We start from the raw sequence: 22554 nt of genomic DNA, 5'->3' as shown, positions 1-22554 counted from the left end.
CGCATGTGCTCAGTATCACGTCGTATTTACGCCCAAAGATACGCCGGCTCAATGCCTGTGACGTGAAAGTAACCTACGCACAGCCCCATTCACGTATGACTTACGTAAACGACGTAAAAAGATACGCTTGTTCCGACGTCCATACCTTGCACGGACTGCGCCACCTAGAGACCTGCTTTATCTTTACGTCGGCGTATGTCTTAAGTAAACGGCGTAACTAATTGCGACGGGCATACGTACGTTCGTGAATCGGCGTATCTTGCTCATTTACATATTCGACGCGGAAATCAACGGAAGCACCACCTAGCGGCCAGCGTAAATATGCACCCCAAGATACGACGGCGTAGGAGACTTACGCCGCTCGTATCTTGGCCAAATCTATGCGTAACTGATTCTATGAATCAGGCGCATAAATACGACGGCGGCCATTCGGACTTACGACGGCGTATCTGGAGATACGCCGTCGTAAGTCTTTGTGAATCTGGGCCAAAGACTGGGATGCCATTAAAGTTCATGTGCGTCCCAATACTTTTGGTAATATAGCGTATTTTGGGTTAGTAAGATTGCTCTCCATCGAGGAAAAAAAATGGGTTTTCCAGTGATAATGAGTTAAGCCATAAAAAGACAGGGGAAATTAATAGCCTTAACTTTTTATTTAAAAAAAAATAAATGAAATAAAGCTCCATAAAAGTCTGAGAAATCTCCAAACTTGCCAAAACCACAACAACTCAATTCTTCCCAGTCTCTCCACATCAATAACACGGGTAAGAGAAAAGACAAAAATGACAAAAACATCCCGTAAAAATGTATTATGTGTGAGATAATCCCAGTGAAGCCGTCTTTCTTTCTCTCGCTAAGTCTCCCGCCAGGCTCTGCTGTTTTTGGGCTCCAGTTGCATATAAAAATATAATTCCATCTCCTGGAAATTTATGTGCATAGTTCCTTCGAGTTTATTCTGATGGAATAAAAATTTCTTGACTCCATAAATCTATATTATTAACAAAGACCGTTTTATAAACTGCCAGTGGAAATTGGGTAGATACATTGGAGGAAGTGTTCTTATGATTGGCAGCGAGCGTGCGCTATAAAACCGATTCTTGAAATAGTTGGATTCATGGGTTTGAAGGAGAAAAAAAAATCCCGACATCGGCAATAATACAAATGAATCCGTTTTATTTTATTAAAGAGACTGTTACTTTGTCTATACAGAGCTAGTAGAACAAACCTCTTATTAGCTGACCCCTTGACCAATGAATGTTTTCCTGTTCCATGCTCCCCCGTTGCTCTATTCATATGTAGGAGCCCATACAAATACCAATGATGGGGGACTTGTCCTCCCACTGACACCAATGATGGGGGACTTGTCCTCCCACTGACACCAATGATGGGCGACTTTTCCTCCCACTGGCACCAATGATGGGGGACTTTTCCTCCCACTGACCTAAAAAAAGAGGATACTATTTCTCCCACTGACACCAATGGTTGAGCACTTTTCCCCCCACTGACACCAATGGTTGAGCACTTTTCCCCCCACTGACACCAATGCTGGGGGACGTTTCCTCCCACTGACACCAATGATGGGGGACTTTTCCTCCCACTGACACCAATGATGGGATACTATTCCTCCCACTGACACCAATGATGGGGGACTTTTCCTCCCACTGACACCAATGATGGGATACTATTCCTCCCACTGACACCAATGATGGGAGACTCCCCCCCCCCACTGACACCAATGATGGGAGACTTTTTCCTCCCACTGACACCAATGATGGGAGACTTTTCCTCCCACTGACACCAATGATGGGATACTATTCCTCCCCACTGACACCAATGATGGGGGACGTTTCCTCCCACTGACACCAATGATGGGGTACTATTCCTCCCCACTGACACCAATGATGGGGGACGTTTCCTCCCACTGACACCAATGATGGGGGACTTTTCCTCCCCACTGACACCAATGATGGGATACTATTCCTCCCACTGGACACCAATGATGGGGGACTTGTCCTCCCACTGACACCAATGATGGGGGACTTGTCCTCCCACTGACACCAATGATGGGAGACTATTCCTCCCACTGACACCAATGATGGGATACTATTCCTCCCACTGACACCAGTGATGGGATACTATTCCCTCCCACTGACACCAATGATGGGGGACGTTTCCTCCCACTGACACCAATGATGGGGGACGTTTCCTCCCACTGACACCAATGATGGGATACTATTCCTCCTACTGACACCAATGATGGGGGACTTTTTCCTCCCCACTGACACCAATGATGGGGGACTTTTTCCTCCCCACTGACACCAATGATGGGATACTATTCCTCCCCACTGACACCAATGATGGGATACTATTCCTCCCCACTGACACCAATGATGGGATACTATTCCTCCCCACTGACACCAATGATGGGATACTATTCCCTCCCACTGACACCAATGATGGGATACTATTCCCTCCCACTGACACCAATGATGGGATACTATTCCTCCCACTGACACCAATGATGGGAGACTTCCCCCCCCCCACTGACACCAATGATGGGAGACTTCCCCCCCCCCCCACCCCCACTGACACCAATGATGGGATACTATTCCCTCCCACTGACACCAATGATGGGATACTATTCCCTCCCACTGACACCAATGATGGTAGACTCCCCCCCCCCCCCACTGACACCAATGATGGGAGACGTTCCCCCCCACCAATGATGGGATACTATTCCTCCCACTGACACCAATGATGGGAGACTCCCCCCCCCCCCCCACTGACACCAATGATGGGAGACTCCCCCCCCCCCCCACTGACACCAATGATGGGAGACTCCCCCCCCCCACTGACACCAATGATGGGAGACTTCCCCCCCCCACTGACACCAATGATGGGGGACTCCCCCCCCCCCCCCCACTGACACCAATGATGGGGGACTTTGTCCTCCCACTGACACCAATGATGGGGGACTTTGTCCTCCCACTGACACCAATGATGGGGGACTTTGTCCTCCCACTGACACCAATGATGGGATACTATTCCTCCCACTGACATCAATGATGGGGGAATTTTCCTCCCACTGACACCAATAATGGGGGACTTTTCCTCCCACTGACACCAAAGACAGGATACTATTCCTCCCTCTAATACCAAGAGGGGACACTCTTAACTCCCACTGATACCAAGATATGTTCACAGTCCAGACCTCTTGCAGTTTGAATGACAGTAAACTAGCCGTTTGTTTAGAAAGTTTGGAGACCCCAGGTCTAGCCTATACTGACTGAAGTCTGCAGTGCTTATTCACCCCTTCAATGGGACTCAATACTGTATCACTATAAAATATATAATTTCACAAAAATGTGTACATTGTAAAAAACCTGGTTGATCCCGTGTCTCTCTCTAGGTGCTGCCCACAGTAATCAGGGCCCAGATTACCGTGGTCAGTTTACCCGCCTCTGTCATCCTTATCCGCAGCGATGTTCTCTCTCTCACAGTGTACATTTCTGTGGAAAACAAAGTCTCTAAATACCATTTTTCAGAACTCTTTAGGCCGGTCCCATGAATCCTGGCTCTCCTCCCCCATCTAAGGCCTATAGAAGCTGAGCGGCCAGCACATCGGTCACGTGAACCCCTTAGCTGATGTCAGAGGGAGATCTCGGGCCCCTCCCGCTGTTGCCCGTACATTGCAGTAGAACGGCCGGGAGTCATGTGACCGCACAGGAGAGATCTGAAAAAAAAGTTATTTGGAGGATTCTTTTTCACAAATATGTACACTGTGTGGTATGGCTGCATAAAAGAGAGGGTCTGGCAGTGACATATTTTTAAAGGTTACAACCACTTTAGCAGTTCATTTTTATCAATTTACAAAATGCAATGTGTGCGAACAGAATTACAAATCGAAATCAAATCAATATTTGATGTGACCACACTTTGGCTTCAAATCGGCATCACATCTTCTGGGTAGACTTGCATACAGTTTTTGAAGGAACTGGACAGGTAGGTTGTTCTATGTACGGTACATCTTGGAGAATTAAGCACAGATCTTCTGTGGATGTAGGCTGCCTCAAATCCTTCTGTCTTTTCAGGTAATCCCAGACAGACTCCATGATGATGAGATCGGGGCTCTGTGGGGGCCAAACCATCACTTACAGGACTCCTTGTTCTTCTTTATATTGAGGATAGTTCTTAATGACATTGGCTGTATGTTGGGAGTCGTTGTCCTGCTGAAGAATAAAATCACATACATTTCCTGTAGGAAAGGAAATAAAAAAATAATAATTATATATTACACACACACACACACACACTGCCGAATTGAATGTCTATCTGTCCTGAAATAAAGGCGGTATAATACATTAGGGCAGGGTATGACAAATTTGCTTGGAATCTAGGAGCCAGCTAAAAAAAGTTAGGAGCCAGAAAATGCACCCTGTCCCGACGAGCTTGCGCGCAGAAGCGAACACATACGTGAGCAGCGCCCGCATATGTAAACGGTGTTCAAACCACACATGTGAGATATCGCCGTGATTGGTAGAGCGAGAGCAATAATTCTAGCCCTAAACCTCCTCTGTAACTCAAAACATGCAACCTGTAGATTTTTTTTAAACGTCGCCTATGAAGATTTTAAAGGGTAAAAGTTTGTCGGCATTCCACGAGCGGACGCAATTTTGAAGCGTGACATGTTGGGTATGAATTTACTCGGCGTAACATTATCTTTCATAATATTAAAAAAAATGGGGGATAACACTTTACTGTTGTCTTATTTTTTAATTTAAAAAAAGTGTAATTTTTTCCCCAAAAAAGTGCGCTTGTAAGACCGCTGCACAAATACGGCGTGACAAAGTATTGCAAGTGCAACTATCGCCATTTTATTCTCTAGGGTGTTAGGATAAAAAATATATATAATGTTTGGGGGTTCTAATTAGAGGGAAGAAGATGGCAGTGAAAATAGTGAAAAATGACATTAGAATTGCTGTTTAACTTGTAATGCTTAACTTGTAATACCAACGGCCACCACCAGATGGCGCCAGCTCACATATGGTGGTAATAACTTGTAATACCAACGGCTCACCACCAGATGGCGCCAGCTCACAAAAAAATATATTTTTTTTTTGCCCACCTTCCAAGCCAAGTCGCCAGGACACTATTTCTAGTCGCCATGGCGACCTGGCGCCCGGGATTTGTCGAGCCCTGCATTAGGGTAGACTTATGCCGCGTACACACGGTCGGAATTTCCGATGAAAAAAGTCAGACGGAATTTTTCCAGCGGATATTCCCCATCGGAAATACCGGACGGAATTTAGAAAGAGAACATGTTTCTATCGGAAATTCCGTTTGTCTGTATGGAATTCCGACAGAGAGAAAAAAACACGCATGCTCGGAAACAGTTTGACGCATGCTCGGAAGCATTGAACTTAATGTTTCTAGGCTCATTGTAGTGTTGAACATCACCACGTTTTTGACGGTCGGAATTTGATGTGTCCGTGTGTATGCAGGACAGCTTGAATGGAATTCCGTCGGAAAAACCCATCGGAGTTTATTCCGACGGAAAAAAACGGTCGTGTGTATGCGGCAAAGTTATTGCAAAAAAAAAGTTCTAGGATTAAAGAGGATTTAGGGAGAAAAAGACCCAGAGACTCAAGCAGTTAAAGACGTAAACCCAATATTTAAATTCTCACATGAACCTGAACAGGTTCCTGTCATTTCAAAAGTACTTTACAATATCTCCTCGCAGGGGAAACCATACAGGTAATCGGGGCACTGATCATCATGTTCTGATTACAGTGGAGCTCCAACAGTGCCCAGCAAGTCATGCCAGTCTGTGCCCATCAGTGGCACAAATCAGTGCCCATCAATGACACCAGTCAGTATTGCCTTTCTGTGCCTGCTCATCAGTGCTAACCAGTGATCTCCTATGTTTTCGCCATATAAGTGATGAGATCATAAGTAACCACTTGCCAACCACAATAAGGACTGTATGTATATGTTGTGGCTTGCGAGTGGCATTGTTATTTCAACCAGCAATTTTCTTTCCCATAAAAGCAGTCCGAGTGGCTCATTAGCTGGTGGATTGCTTTCAGAAGCAGCGGGAGGCGGGAGGCGGGAGGGCCCACCCCCCTCCCCGGTGTTTCTCAGGCTTACCGTTTTTACTGGCGAGCCCGGGAACTAATCGGACAGTTCACACAGCTGCCCATAAAGGTGAACATAGACCAGATTGTCTCTGATCGCCTCTATGATCTAGGAGGACCGGAGTGACATCATGACGTCGCTTCTGGCCTAGGGCAGAAGTAAGCATTTTTTTTTGTTTGTTTTTAAAGGTTCAAAAGGTAGAGGAGATATTTGGGGTTCTATATGCCCCAGATCACTCCGTAAAGAGGACCTGTCATTCCTTATTTCTATTATAAGGGATGTTTACAAGAAAATAAAACCCCCCCCCATCCCTCCATGCTCGCGTGCAGAAGGCGACCACATATGCAAATCTCGCACGCATACGTAAACAGTGTTCGCACCACATGTAAGGTATTTTCGCAAATGTTAGACCTCTGAAATTTTAAACAGGTAACCTGTGAAAATGTTTAAAGCGTCCCTGATGAAAATTTTTAAGTATCGTAATTTGTCACCAATCCACGAACGCGCACAATTTCAAAACATGACATGTTAGGTATCTATTTACCCACTGTAATTTTTATACTTTACCAAATAATTAGTTATTGTGCTTTTTTGCATTAAAATTCATTAACCACTTGAGCCCCGGACAATTTTGCTGGTCAAAGACCGGGCCACTTTTTGCGATTCTGCACTGCGTCGGTTTAACTGACAATTGCGCGGTCATGCAACGTTGCTCCCAAACAAAATTGATGTCCTATTTTCCCCCACAAATAGAGCTTTCTTTTGGTGGTATTTGATCACCTCTGCGGTTTTTATTTTTTTGCGCTATAAACAAAAATAGAGCGACAATTTTGAAAAAAATTCAATATTTTTTACTTTTTGCTGTAATAAATATCCCCCAATAATATACATATAAAAAAAAAAAATTCTCAGTTTAGGCCGATGCGTATTCTTCTACATATTTTTGGTAAAAATCACAATAAGCGCTTATTGATCGGTTTGCGCAAAAGTTATAGCGTCTACAAAATAGGGAATAGTTTTATGGCATTTTTTTTTTTTTTTAAGTAGTAATGGCAACGATCAGCGATTTTTATCGTGACTGCGACATTATGGCGGACACATCGGACACTTGACACATTTTTAGGACCATTGTCATTTTTACAGCGATCAGTTATATAAAAATGCCCCGATTACTGTGAAAACACTGGCAGTGAAGGGGTTAACCACTAGGTGGCGCTGTGGGGGTTAAGTGTGACCTAGTGAGTGCTTCTTACTGTAGGGGGGATGGGCTGTGTGCGACAAGACAGTGATCACCGTTTCCGATTACAGGAAGCGGTGATCACTGTCATTGTCACTAGACAGAGCGGAGAGATGCTTGTTTACATCAGCATCTCCCCGTTCTTCCTCACCGTGAAACGTTCGCGGGTATCCTTGTGGCGGTCGAGTCGGCGGGACCCGCGGTCGGGCTCGCACGTCTACAATGCCGCTTCCTTAAAGGGGACGTACAGGTACGTCCTTTTGCCCAGGAGTGCCATTCTATCGACGTGTAAGTGCGTGCGGCAGACGGCAAGTGGTTAAAGTGTATTTTTTTTTAATGCGTGAAAAACCGCAGCTAAAAAATTTCGAGCAAAAATTACTGATTACCACGTAAACAAAAAGTGCCAGAAAAGGCTTGGTCTCCAAGTGGGTAATGCTGTATTTTTTTACGTATTGTACATCATTGCTCTCCACGTATAGTCAATTAAACCACCCCTGTTCACCTAACAGAACAGGCATTACACATTTTTATATATAAATTGTATGTAATCACACACAATATATATTATATATATTTTAATTATATATTTTTAAATGTAATCTATACACACCAGCAAATTACAGCGGAAGCAAAATAGAGCAAATTATTTGAAATTATGTTTTCGGTCAAGCTCATGCTGCCCCCTGGTGGTTAATTGTAGAATTACTTTTACTTTGACTGATCTTTTAGAAATAAATTTGGCTGCAAAACCAAAATTATTCTGGCATTTCCAGTAAGGTGTACTGTCAATGTTACACTATACAAAGACATTTCAGACAATTTTGAGTTTCCTACCTAACCATTTGCCGATCACCCCACAAATTTGTACTGCGGGACGGAGGCTCCTGTGCGCAAAACCACATACAGGAATGTGATTACGCTCTTCCGGGTCTGCGGCAGACATGTGTGCCACTGGGGACCCGCAATCATTCCTGACAGAGGCAGAACGTCAATCTGCCTATGAATCATTGGTGCTCAACCTGTGGCCCTCCAGCTATTGCTGAACTACAAGACCCATCATGCCTCTGCCTTTGGGAACCATGCTTTTAACTGTCAGCCTTGCAAAGCCTCATGGGACTTGTAGTTCCACAACAGCTGGCAGGTCACAGGTTTATTACCCAGAGGCAGATCGCCGTTCTGTGACAAGGGAAGACAGAGCTCTTGTTATTCTGCTAAGCAGGAACAGAGATCTCCGTCTTCCCACAGTGTAACCACCCCCCAACACAGTAAGCACTCCCTAGGGACACATTTAACCATTTGATCGCCCCAGTTAACCCCCTTTTCTGCCAGTGTCATTAGTACAGCGACAGTGCATATTTTTTAGCACTGATCACTGTATTGGTATCCATGGACCCCAAAAAAGTGTCACTTAGTGTCTGATTTCTCTGCCACAATCCCGCTATAAGTCGCAGATCACCACCATTACTAGTAAAAATAAATAGAAATTCCATAAATATATCCCATAGTTTGTAGATGCGAGCAGGAGGGTCAGGACACTCTTTACTTTGCAGATAGAGAAAGGAGCTGTGTGTTAGTGGGCGTCCTGACACTCCTGCTCGCCCCCTCAAGAGGCTTTCTTCACACCAGGGAGAAAGCCTTGCATTACTGTATGGAGTTACAGACAGAAGAACAGGAAGTGAGGATTTCTCAGAAGAAATAAGGACATTTAAAAGCAAAATGGAAGGATGAGGTAAGTGAAGGAGGACTGCACTAAGGTAAAGGAAGCTATTTAGGGAAAATGATTTTACCTTTACAACCCCTTTAAGCTTTTAATGTTCTGCTTAGTCTTGACCGACTGATAGGAAAAGTCACATTCGATAACAAAGGCTGGAGACACATTTCAGAAGGTCAGAGCATAGACGAGCCATCCTGTACAGACATAGGGGGCTATATACAAAATGCAAATCCACTTTGCACTACAAGTGCAATTGGAAGTGCAGTTGCTGGAAATCTGAGGGGTAGATCTGAAATGAGGGGGAAGCTCTGCTGATTTTATCATCCAATCATGTGCAAGCTAAAATGCTATTTTTTATTTTCCTTGCATGTCCCCCTCAGATCTACAGAGACTGCACTTCCAAGTGCACTTTCAGTGCAATTTCAAGTGCACTTGTAGTGCACAGTGGATTTGACTTTCGTAAATAACCCCCATTGTGTGTGGCATGTTCAAGCTCCAGAGTTACCAGATCACATCCAAGGCCTCATGCACACTGGATGTTTTTTTGCAGCTGCTCCTAGAGGCGTCTGGCGTTTTTTTTTTTCCTGCCTCTAAACTCCCCTGTATGTTAGGCTTTTAGCAGCATTTAGTGGCAGGGGCTTTTAGATGCAGAAAAACCGCCTGTGCATCCAGGTTTTTTTGCAGAAAAAACAATTGACGCTGCTAAGCGCATTTAGCGTTTGAGCGTCAATTCATTTCAATGGCCAGAATAAATAACCACTTCCAGCTTAAGGCCGTTCCAAAATCATTTTTTTTGCTAAAAAAAAAATTGCCGTTTCATGAATTAAAAAATAAATAAAAAAAAAAAAACACTTACCGTAAGTTAGCTCAATTTTTTGTATAATGTGAAAGATGATGTTGCGTTGGAGTAAACAGATACCTAACATGTCACGCTTTAAAATTGCACACGCTGGATGACACCCAACTTGGGTACTTAGGGGTAGATTCAGGTAGGGAGCGCGTATTTGTGTGCGGGCGTAACGTATCCTAATTATGTTACGCCTCCGCAACTTTGACAGGCAAGTGCAGTATTCACAAAGCAAAGTTGCGGTGGCGTAGCGTAAATAGGCCGGCGTAAGCCAGCCTAATTCAAATGTGGAAGATGTGGGCGTGTTTTTTGTTAATTTATTGTGACCCCACGTAAATTACGCTTTTTCCGAACGGCGCATGCGCCGTCCGTGAAAGTATCCCAGTGCGCATGATCCAAATTAACCTGCAAAAAGCCAATGCTTTCGACGTGAATGACTTACGCAAACGACGGAAAATTTGACGCTGGCCCGACGTCCATGCTTAACATTGGCTGCGCCTCATATAGCAGGGGTAACTTTACGCTGGAAAAAGCCTTACGTAAACGGCGCATCTGTACTGCGACAGCCGGGCGTACGTTCGTGAATAGGCGCATCTAGCTGATTTACATATTCTAGGCGTAAATCAGTGTACACGCCCCTAGCGGCCAGCGTAAATATGCAGTTAAGATGCGACGGCGTAGGATACTTACGCTGGTCATATCTTAGACAAATTCTGGCGTATCTGATTCTTTTAATCAGGCGCATAGATACGACGCCTCACACTCAGAGATACGACGGCGTATCTGGAGATACGCCGTCGTATCTCCTACCTGAATCTGGCCCTTAATCCCCACGCTTTAATTTTTTTTTTTACAGGTTACCAGTTTAGAACTACACTAACTTGGGCTAGAATTGTTGTGGTTTGAATACCGTTTACATATGTGGGCGCAGCGTACGCATGCGTTTGTTTCTGTGTGCAGGAACAGGGACGCTTTCAATTTTTTTTATTTTTTGACACTTTCCTTAAAAAAAAATGTTTCCATTTTTTTTCTTCCATTTTTACACTTTCCTTTTTTTAATCACTTTTATTCCTATTAAAAGAAATAAACATGCCTCGTAATAGAAATAAGGCATGACAGGTCCTCTTTACAGAGAAATGTGGGGTCTACAAAAAAAGCGTGAAAAGCCTCAGATCAAAAAAATAAATTAAAAAAAATTAAAAATAAATTAAAAAAGCAATCTAAATCTTCCCATGTAAAAAAAAAAAAAGTCAGTGCTTACAACTGCCAGCATCCAAAAGTCAGAGAGATCGCTGGGGCTGAGAACAATCGATTCATTCTCTGGCTCGCAGATCGCACAAGCAGCGGAAGGCGGGGCATCATTCAGATTTAACCACTCAAAGTCCAGGACGTCATATGACATCCAGTGGGCGGGAAGTGGTTAATATGACCAATGAAAGGAATGAACGCCCAAGCTCTTGACGCCTGTAAACTCTCCTAAAAGCTTGTAAAGACTTTAGACACTTTTACAAGCTTCAGGCTTTTTTTCTGCCAAAACGCTGATGCCAGGATGAAAGGCTTCTAGGAAAGTTTACCCACTTGCCAACCTAACTGTAAATATGTCATGTTTTTGACGTTAAATTACCATTATGGCAACAGATACCAAAAGCTAGCGGCTTCACTTCCTGGTTCCCTTCTGCACATGCGCGAGTCACGCTGCAGAATGCCACTGGTCCCTGTCTTCTGGGACCCGTGTGTCTCCCAGAAGACAGCGGGGGGCGGACGTGACGCAGACTCCCACAGATAATGCGGGGGTCTATGCCCGGAAGTGACAATAATCAAGAAAGAGCCTCCGCGCTACTATAGACTCCTAAACGGTAATAACCCAAAACAGATACGGTGCTGCAAAACCTAATAGTGTTTACAATACACAAATCAGAAATCATACATAAAAGAGGGTTCTGCGCGAACCAACACAGTGGTAAAAAAGTAGATACTTTAAATATAAATATATAAATATGGTGAATGTGAATAAAAAATACAAATAAAAAGTAAAAGGTGGAATAGTGAGTAATCACACTATGCAAAAAGAGATATGTGTAAGTGTAACCGCAAAAAAATAATAATAAAATATATTAATTAAGTGGTAAAGTGGTTGAGCAAAAAGTCCAAAAAATTGAGGTGATAAAAAATATATAAATACAATAAAATATGGAAAATGGGGTGAAAAGTGAGTAAAAAGTGTCCCAATGATGGTGTGCCAAGCTGTCAAATGGTGGTCGCAGTGTAGCTGAGTATCCACTAGGCAGGTTGTTGACAGATGTATAGTTCACTCCCTCACTAGGCTCCCAGAACTCTTACCTCAAACCATAAATAAATATGCATCCAATAGATACTGAATCACCATAAAGATCTTCTCTCCTATTAATATCAGCTGGGACGTCTCCTTGGCCTATTAATAGGAGAGAAGATCTTTATGGTGATTCAGTATCTATTGGATGCATATTTATTTATGGTTTGAGGTAAGAGTTCTGGGAGCCTAGTGAGGGAGTGAACTATACATCTGTCAACAACCTGCCTAGTGGATACTCAGCTACACTGCGACCACCATTTGACAGCTTGGCACACCATCATTGGGACACTTTTTACTCACTTTTCACCCCATTTTCCATATTTTATTGTATTTATATATTTTTTATCACCTCAATTTTTTGGACTTTTTGCTCAACCACTTTACCACTTAATTAATATATTTTATTATTATTTTTTTGCGGTTACACTTACACATATCTCTTTTTGCATAGTGTGATTACTCACTATTCCACCTTTTACTTTTTATTTGTATTTTTTATTCACATTCACCATATTTATATATTTATATTTAAAGTATCTACTTTTTTACCACTGTGTTGGTTCGCGCAGAACCCTCTTTTATGTATGCCCGGAAGTGGGTGCAAATACAGGGATCTGCTCCCCCCTGAAAGGTGCCAAATGTGACACTGGAGGGGGGGGGTGAATCTAAACTAATCTCAATTACAGACTGAAGTTCATCCCTTTGATCCACAAGAACCGAGAAATACATTGTTTATAGTTATATCTCAGCGCTGAGGAATGTTGTGAAACTTGGCAGGTTTTTTTTTTAACCACTTCATTACTGGGCACTTAAACCCCCTTCGTGCCCAGACCAAATTTTCAGCTTTCAGCGCTGACGCATTTTGAATGACAATTGCGTGGTCATACAACACTGTACCCAAATTATATTTTTATCATTTTTTTTCCCCACAAATAGATCTTTCTTTTGGTGGTATTTGATCATCTCTGCGATTTTTATTTTTTGCGCTATATGTTTTTGGGAGATATTTATTATAGCAAAAAGTAAAAAAATATAGCATTTTTTTCAAAATTGTCGCTCTATTTTTGTTTATAGCGCAAAAAATAAAAACCGCAGAGGTGATCAAATACCACCAAAAGAAAGCTCTATTTGTGGGGAAAAAAGGACGCCAATTTTGTTTGGGAGCCACGTCGCACGACCGCGCAATTGTCTGTTAAAGCGACGCAGTGCCGAATTGTAAAAACCCCTTGGGTCATTTAGCTGCATATTGGTCCGGTCCTTAAGTGGTTAAAGTGTATTTTTTACCAAAAAGGTTCACTGCAATTTTATAACCAAAAATGTGTGTAAACATTGCTTCCTTTACCTGTAGGAGATCCAACTCAAATTTGCTTTGTTTTGGCAATCTTGGACCACCTCTTCAGCCTGCTCACGAAATCTGTCTGACGCACTAATAAAATGTTGGTTCCATTGCTTCTGAAGTCATAGTCAAGTTGTTTCAACACCATAACCCTATTCCTCAGGCGGCTTAAACTCACGTCTGACAGTAAATTACTATCAAGTAATTTCTTAGCCTCAATTCCACACTCTAGGAGCACATCGATCTTGTCAACAAAGACTTTAGCTGACAGAAGAAGGATGCTGGGGTTCTCATATACGTGCCGGGTAATGTCAGCCTCCGGAACACCCAAAGACTGCATTTTTTGATGAAAAAGTAAAAAGTTTTCTTCAAAGTAATTTTTGGATAAGTTGAGAGTAAACGCTGCTTCACCACCGATCCAATAGAGCAGGTCCTTGTTCTCCAACTTCATGAGGGACTGTATGGACTCTATGTTGGACTTCACTCTGTTAATACTTCTTACGAAAATAAAAACATTGTTGGTGATGACCTGTCTGGTGAATTCCTCCGGGGTTTCCCCTCCCAAACACACACAGAGCTCTTGGAAAAAAGCCACCATCTGCTTGTTGAGTTGAACACTGTTGGCGAAGGTCCGAGGAGACTTGAGCATGAGCCTATTTAAAATTTTGGGCGACAACCCAAGAGACTGGAAGAAGGCAATGTTTTCTGACAACTTCTCAATACCTCCTGATCGGAAGAAAGACTCCGGAGAACGCGTAACGACCAACAAGACGGCCTCGTCCGTTCTCAAGATACTTTGCCAAAGTCCCCAAACTTCGGGCAGGTCTTTGGCACGGCAAGTAATTGCCCTTGGATACCTTGAAATGATACTTGCAACACTCAAATGGCAGGCTCCTTTCTGAAGCAGAAACTCCTCGAGTCTTTCTTTGTATATGGCATGTTCGGTTATGGTTGGGGATCGTCTGCTGATTTTTCCAGCGTCCATATACGTGACTTTGGCATTGGATTGGATTGGATTTGGCAACTGTGCCACATTTTCCTTCTGTCCACCATGGCCTGAAAATTGAGTGCATGATCGTCCCAACAGTTTGATGAAAAGTCCAAGATTTAAAGGACCTGTTCCATGCGAACTTTTCACGAAATGTCCAGTTATGTTATTTAGAATTTTAAGAGCCATAGTTCAGTCTGTGTTCCTACAACTAAACAAAATGTACATTTTTAGTTTAATGAGCAACTGATATGTACAATTTGGCAACATTTATAACAGATGTTTGCGCTTGTGGTTGTCACATGATCGGAAAGCTCCCAATCGCAAGTAGACATCGGGAGCTTATTGTTAACTGCTGGAGGTTAAAGCGGAGCGCCACCCAAAAGGGTAAGTACCGTATTCAGACATCCTCTCCCTTCCTCTACCTAACTTGGCATGTCATTTTGGAGGTGGGAGAGGGCATCTAGTCCCCCCCCCCCCTCTTCCCGGCAGTCTTGTGAGATACATCACAGGTCCCAGAAGACTATGGGCCCATGCACAAACTGCAGCGCTGTGGAGCCGAAAGTAACACACCAGCTGCCCACAGTTAGGATGCTGGTGTCAGGAACCCAGAGGCTAGTGAAGAACTGGCGCAAGTGAGGACAGCGATGGATCATTGGACAGGTAAGCCGATGCACGGAAAGGCCAGAGGACAGCTCGGCTTACCTCGGAAAGGCTCTGGAACGGAGTCTTTCCAAGGTTTGCCGAGGTCAGCCAAACTGTCCTCTGGCCTTTCCGGCCATTTCTGAGGCTCTCTGGCACCCCCCCCCCCCGCCTCTGGCCACATGCAGTATTGCTTGCCATTGAAGTCAATGTGAAATTTTCGATTCCATTGATGTAAATGGGGAAACTCGATTTGATTCTCCTGGAACGGATTATGCTCGTAATCCAAGCTTCCACTGTACTCTAGTCAGGAAAAGTAGAGCTGGGCGATTTTGGCACCAAAAAAATTAATTAATTAATTCACGATGTGAATCGAGTTTTTTTTTCCTGATGGACACCGCATCGGTCCTAAGTTTTTAGGTGAGGCCGCGGCTTTGGCCTAGTCCACCTCGATCCTGGGAAAAGGCCGCGGACTAGGTCGAAAGCCTAGCTCGCGGCCTTTTCCCAGGATCGCGGCGAGCAGGATTTTTTAGGCGAGGCCACGGCTTCAGCCTAGTCCACGGAGCATGGGTCCTATGGGAGAAAAAAAAATCGATTTGGTCAAAATCTGAATCGATTTGCCCCCACAACTCGATTCAAATCGATTTTTTCCCCAGCCCTAAGGAAGAGAGGGTAAAATCTTCCGGGGCTGAAGTGGTTAAAATGTATTTAATACAAATTCTATTCCCCCCCCATTTAACAAGTCAGCTATGTTCACTACTGTAAAAGTGATCGCATGGCTGTATAGCCACCCAAATCACTTTTACTGTACAGCCACTGCAATCCATCCAGTATGTTTTCTGTGGGCTTGAGGTGATTAAAAAAGGACCCCAGGCCAAGAGCTTTACATCTCTTCTGCAATGTAAAAAAAAAAAAAAAAAAAAAAAAAAAAAATCGGCCTAAAATATCGGCCGCAAAAATCGACAAATATGTCAGCTGTTGAATTCAGCTTGGTCAATTCCAGAACACTATGTATTTCATGAACTATTCACAACATCGTTTGAGTATGTGTGTGCGTACGGGTTTTACATTTATGGTTATTAGTAGTGACAGCCTGCATCGTATACAGTATATCTCATGTTTTTAGTTCTCATTTTTTTGCTAGAAAATCACTTAGAAGCCCGAAACATTATTTACTTTTTAAAGCTAAAGCACTGGAGAATAAATTGGTGGGTTTTGCGATTTTTTTTATGTCACACAGTATTTGCACAGCGGTTTTTCAAATGCAATTTTTGGGCAAAAAAAAATACACTTTTTGAATTCTAATCCAAATTTTTTTTTTATGCGACAGATATAGGCATGTGACAGGTACCCTTTATGGAGGGATCTATAAGACCCCAAATTTCTCTGCACTTAAAAGCATTTACACCAAGATTTTTTTTTTTTTTTTTTTAATACTTTACTTTTTTTTTTTTTTATCAAATAAACCAAAATTAATGCTTACGGGTAGAGCTGCACCATTCTGGCTGAAATGAGAACCACGATTTTTTTTGCTTAGAAGATAGATCACGATTCTCGCGGCGTAACATCTTTCGAATGAAATAAAAAAAAATTGGGCTAACTTTACCGTTTATTTTTTTTTTTATTCATTGAAGTGTATTTTTGCCCCAAAAATTGCATTTGAAAGACCGCTGGATAAATACAGTGCGACATAAAATACTGCAGCAATTGCCATTTTATTCCCTAGGGTCTCTGCTAAAATATATATAATGTTTGGGGGTTCCAAGTAATTTTCTAGCAAAAGCTATTGATTTTAACTTAACCACTTCCCGACGGCCGTACGACTATATACGGCCGCAGGGTGGTTCTACTTCTTTTTTTTTCAAAATTGTCGCTCTATTTTTGTTTATAGCGCAAAAAATAAAAACCGCAGAGGTGATCAAATACCACCAAAAGAAAGCTCTACTTGTGGGGAAAAAAGGACGTCAATTTTGTTTGGGAGCCACGTCGCACGACCGCGCAATTGTCAGTTAAAGCGATGCAGTGCCGAATCGCAAAAAGTCCTCTGGGCAGGAAGGGGATTTAAGTGCCCAGTAAGGAAGTGGTTAAAGGAGTTGTAAAGGAAAAAAAAATGTTTTGCTGAAATGACTGTTTTCAGGTTATAGAGACATAATAGTTAAAGGAACACTAAAGGTACAATTTAAAAAAAACAAAAAAAACAACATGTTATACTTACCTCCACTGTGCAGATCGTTTTGCACAGAGTGACCCGGATCTGTGTCTTCTGGGGTCCCTCGGCGGCTGTCTCGGCTCCTCCTCGCAAAAGCTTTCCACGTTCATGCGAGCTCCCTCGCAGGGTGGAAAGCTTTTGCGAGCGCGCTCCCGTGATACAGCAGCGGCCATAGCCGCCGACTGTATCACTCGGCCCCGCCCCCCGGCGCGCCGCATCATCCGCTGTGATTGACAGCAGCGCCAGCCAATGGCTGCGCTGCTATCAATCCGCCCAGCCTAGCCAATCAACGGCCAGGCTGGGAACCGAGCAAGATGACAAGCACGCGCCCGGGACTTTCGAACGGTGAGGTAAGTAAAACAGGGGTTCGGGGGGGGGAGGGGGGGGCGGTGCTGTCAGATGTTTTTTTACCTTAATGCATAGGATGCATTAAGGTAAAAAAACTTTTACCTTTACAAACCCTTTAACCGATTCCTTTTAAAAATAGATAAAAAATCGATCATATAATGTACCTGCAGTTTTTAGTTTCGTTTTTGCATGTTGTTTCCTGCCTCTCTGCTGTACAGAGCCACAGAGCCAATACAGGGCAGTGATGGTTTGGAAAACGAAACTGATTGGTGCTGAGGGGTTTTAGACACACAGTAATCACACCTCCTTGATTAGTGACCACAGAGAGAAATCTCCCAGCACTGTGGTCATCAGGAAACAGACAACCAGGAAGTGTGGAGATCAGAGAAAAATTTCAGCAACTTGAGAGCAAAAACGAACAATGAGGACATGAAAACAGCACTGCATTAAGGCAAAGGAAGCTATTAAGATATAAAAAGAAATGTCCTTTACAAACCCTTTAGGAAACAAGTGTCAGAAAAAGATTTAGACTAAGTGGTAAACTTCCTGCATTTACACACAGAAGTTTATCCCTTTGATCCAAGACCCCTTTCACACTGGCTCGCTTTGCAGGCGCTATAACGCAAAAAAAAATAGCACCTGCAAAGCGATCTGAAACAGCCGCTGCTGTCTCTCCAGTGTGAAAGCCCTGAGGGATTTCACACTGGAGCGGTGCGCTAGGAGGACAGTAAAAAAAAAAAGTCCTGCTAGCAGCATCTTTGGAGCGGTGTGTATACCGCTCCTCCCCATTTAAATCAATGGGACACTGTGGCTATACCACCGGCAAAGCGCCTCTGCAGAGGTGCTTTGCAGTGGTTTTTAACCCTTTCTCGGCCGCTAGCGGGGGGTAAAACTGTCCCGCTAGTGGCCGAATTGCTGTCAATCAAATCAATGACGCGGCGCGCCAGGGGGAGGGGGCCCGAGTGATACACTTGGCGGCTATGGTCGCCACTGTATCACACGGGAGCACGCCCGCAAGCTAACCCCCTTGGGAGAGCGCTTTCCAAAAGGGGGTTAGCTCTTGCGTGAAGAAGCCAAGACAGTCGCCGAGGGACCCCAGAAGACAAGGATCGGGGCCACTCTGTGAACTGCACAGTGGAGGGAAGTATGACATGTTTGTTATTTAAAAAATATATATATTTTAACCCTTACAACCCCTTTAAGGTTTGACCTCATATTATATGGTTTTGGTAAATCTAAAAGGAAAAAAAAAATCTACAGAAAATTGTATAGTGTGTATCCAGCCTTAGGGTGGACTTAGACTTTCTGGCCCAGATTCACAAAGCACTTATGCCGTATAACAAGTTACGCCAACGTAAGTGCAAATGTGCGCCGTCGTATCTGTGCCCCAGACCCACAAACTAATATGCGCCTAAAAACAGGCTACACCCCGCCAACGTATCTTGCTTACGCCGGCGTAGAGTGGGCGCACATTTAGGCTGGGAGCATTGTGCCGCTCCCATCGATTAGCCATTCAAACATGCAAATGAGGGAAATACGGCGATTCACGAACGTGCGTGTGCCCAACGCATGCTACGCTAGATGCGCGTAAGTTGTACGTCCGGTGTCAAGTTATTCCCCATAAAGGAGGTGCAACTCAGCAGCAGACATGCTCAGGTCTGCACCAGGGAACACAAGCCGGCGTATTATGCGTTGGACTGGCTGGGCGTACGTTATGTTCACGGCGTACGCAGTGATCCGGCGTAGCCTAGGCAGTTGTGCCAGCGTGGTTGTGAACAGGCGCAGGGGGGTGTGCGCATGCGCAGTTCGTGATATGTACCTGTCTGGCGCTCGGCCCATCATTTGCATGGGGTCACGCCTCATTTGCATGGGTCACGCCCACTTCCACCGGCGTACGCCTTCGAAACCCGCTTGCGTTGGGAGCACTGGCTTGCTGAATGCAATGCTTGCCTCTCTGCGCTTGCGTTGGCGTAGCGTACGGTGGTTACTCTACGGCGGCGTAATGTGCGCCTTGCTTTCTGTGAATCTGGGCCTCAGTCTAGAACCACTTTAAAAGGCTGGGTTCACACTGATGCAGTGTATCGCATTGCATGTCATTTGTACAGGATTCGCACTGGATTCCTGTACAAAGGACACGCAAATTCAGTGTGGAGCGAATTGAGCCATACATTACTTATGGCTCAATTTGCACTGGATCCGCACCAAAAAGGTGCAGGACCCCTTTTTTTAATGTCCTCTCTGGAATCGGATCGCATGGGTGTTCAGACACATGCGTTCTGATTTCATAGTTCACATTGCGTTCTGCAAACCGCTTTGGTTGCGTCATTCACTTTACATTGACACTCGCAGCGGTTCGCAGAGCGTGCGAACATGCCTGCGATTCTGATGCTGTTCTGGAACCCACACAGGAATCGCTGTGGTTCCCGCATCAGTGTGAATCCAGCCTAAACGGCTTGTAAAACAGCTACACGGCCCAAGTCTACATGCACACAAACATAAATACAAGCATACGGCCATACAGTCAGGCCCATCGGAACCCGACAGGCAAAGCAAGCATTTGCCTGGGGCCCCGAGCTGGTCAGGGGCCCCAGCAGGGAGGGCCCTTGTCGCACCGCTGCGTCCTCCTGCAGTCCGGTTGGCCGTGTACCATAACCGCGCGGTACAGGAGAATCAGGTGGTTCCTGTTCCCGGCCGGACTGATAGGAAGTGCACACACTGAGTGTTCACTTTCATTTAGTCCGATCCCCAGGAACAGCAAACTAAATCTCCTGTACCGCGCGGTTAAGGTACATGGCCGACCGGACTTCCGGAGGACACAGCGATGCGGCAAGGGCTCTCTCTGCGGGGGCCCCTGTGCGAACACCATCATCTGCCGGCGTGTGCGGATAGAGGTAAATCCGCCAACCCCCCCCCCCCCCCCCCGCTTCTCAACTGAAAAACTGAAATGTAATTTTTTTTATTTTTTTTGCCTGGGGCCCCCAAATGTCTTCAAACGGCCCTGCATACAGTATAAGTCACTTCTATATTTACAACACACAGGAACACCAGCTACGGCGCGTTTCTGTCCATAGAACTGTACTAGAAAATACGCCGCTCACCTGTAATCCTATGGTAACGCCAGTGTTCCTGATTGCAGGTGCAGGGACAGATTTTCCATTCACAATCACCGGTACACTACATGGAAAGAAACCCACCACAGCTGGGGCTCACAGGCGCTGTAAATGAAGACGTATTTATACTGCACAGCTATACACCTGTGTTTACATCCCTGTGTATAGAGTCTTGGAGAAAAGTGCAAAGCAGGAAGTCCTTAGTCCTAATTTACAAAGAAAACACACAATGTGAAATGACAGTCACCTAGCTGATAATAAAGATCCCTATCCTTGTGTTAAAGCTTCAGGAATGTATCTGCATGTCTTCAGGAGAAAGTCACAAACACAACAAGCTTGAGACGTGCTGCACCTACCATGTACACAGTAGAACCATTTCTGCCTCCCCCTCCTCTACTGCTCATGTGCACAGCACTTCCTGCTTCATGTCACAACCCTCTTCATTGGTTGCACACACACACACAGCCAGCCACCCTGGTTGGCTCTTAGTTGATCTTGTCTTCCCATGGCTGGGAAGTGTGTGACAGGCTCAGCCCATGCTGGGGCCTGTAGTTCCACAGAAGCCTGAGCTAGAGTGCAGACTTGGGCAGAGTGACTCTTTTTAGTGATTTGGATCAGTTCAGTCAAAAATAATTAGAATCACAACTCATTTCCTACAAGCTAAGTTAGTATCATGAACGTCAGTCCTGTGATATATTCAGTACACGCAGATTTATGCAAGCCATACGCCTGTCGAAAAGTCGTTGGAATGAGATTTTCGACAAAAACAAACACGCGGTCATAAGAGCAAGCGATTTTCACATCATGTAATGACCGAAATTTGATAAGGTCCCTTTCACATGGACGGCAGTTTTGCCGCAGTTAAAAGCATGTACATTTTCTGTAAAATTCAAGGCTCTGCGATTAGCTGCATTTGTACATTGCGATTACAAGCGGCCGCGTTTAGCTGCAGTAGTCATTTCCATAGCAACCATTTTAATTTTTTTGATTATGATGTGCTTCCTGTTCTTTTTTTTTTCTCACACTGCTATCCACAGTTGACACAAAAGACTGCGATTACCTGCGGTTATGTGAATATAGCTGCGCTAAATCGCACCTGGACGCATTCAGTTCTATTTTTTCTATTTGCACCAAACCGCATGCAACGAAATCGCAGCTAAACGTTGTGTGTGAATGGGGCCATAGGAAAGCATTGTGTGCTTTTAGCTGCGGTAGAAAACTAAAAAATCCGCAACTAAAAGCACCATTCTATCCGCCCGTGTGAAAGGCGCTCTTTCAACTGACATAAATTAAAGTGACAGCAGAACACTCCCCCCACTTCTCAACTTTAATGTGACATGTTACTGTCGGCGCCCCCCACCCCCCGCCTCTCAACTTTAATATGACATGTCACTTTGCTTAGGGCCCCAGGGAGGTCAGGATCGGCACTGGTGACCAGACATCCGCGGTTTCTGGGGACGGTCCCCGTAGGGTGACCACATTTCCAAACTGCCATTCAGGGACCCCCCCCCCCCCCCAAAAAAAATATTTTTGATACCTTTAATGCCATTTTGTTTGGGGGGGGTTCACATCTTCAGATCCAAAGGAGTTCATGCTCGGACCTGTAGCCCATCAGTTATTTGGGGGGGCTGGGGGTTGGTTGTCACATCCCCCTAA

The 22554-nt window shown here is 44.5% G+C and overlaps 1 protein-coding gene across 5 annotated transcripts; it reads right to left on the bottom strand.

Moving 5' to 3' along the window:
• Window positions 1–4167: 4167 nt before the first annotated feature.
• Window positions 4168–21355, bottom strand: LOC120939930 (transcription termination factor 1a, mitochondrial-like). Of its 5 annotated transcripts, none has more exons than XM_040352381.1 (3): window positions 21255–21355; window positions 13608–14800; window positions 4168–4255 (listed from the first exon to the last, which is right to left on the bottom strand). In XM_040352381.1, exon 2 carries the CDS (start codon window positions 14776–14778, stop codon window positions 13624–13626), a length of 1155 nt encoding a protein of 384 aa, XP_040208315.1. In that variant the 5' UTR covers window positions 14779–14800; window positions 21255–21355; the 3' UTR covers window positions 4168–4255; window positions 13608–13623. The 5 variants fall into 5 exon arrangements, with proteins under 5 accessions (XP_040208315.1, XP_040208316.1, XP_040208317.1 ...); XM_040352382.1 differs by lacking the exon at window positions 21255–21355 and adding an exon at window positions 21146–21246; XM_040352383.1 differs by lacking the exon at window positions 21255–21355 and adding an exon at window positions 16715–16787.
• Between the last annotated feature and the right edge of the window lie 1199 nt (window positions 21356–22554).

Source organism: Rana temporaria, chromosome 5, assembly GCF_905171775.1.
Source record: "Rana temporaria chromosome 5, aRanTem1.1, whole genome shotgun sequence".
NCBI lineage: Eukaryota > Metazoa > Chordata > Amphibia > Anura > Ranidae > Rana > Rana temporaria.
The sequence above is the reverse complement of the archived record's forward strand: the minus strand, read 5'-3'. Positions and strand labels throughout refer to the sequence as shown.

What these genes read in the sequence shown, in the direction of transcription:
- LOC120939930 (XM_040352381.1), bottom strand. Translation starts at nt 14,778, where the DNA reads ATGGCTCTTAAAATTCTAAATAACATAACTGGACATTTCGTGAAAAGT.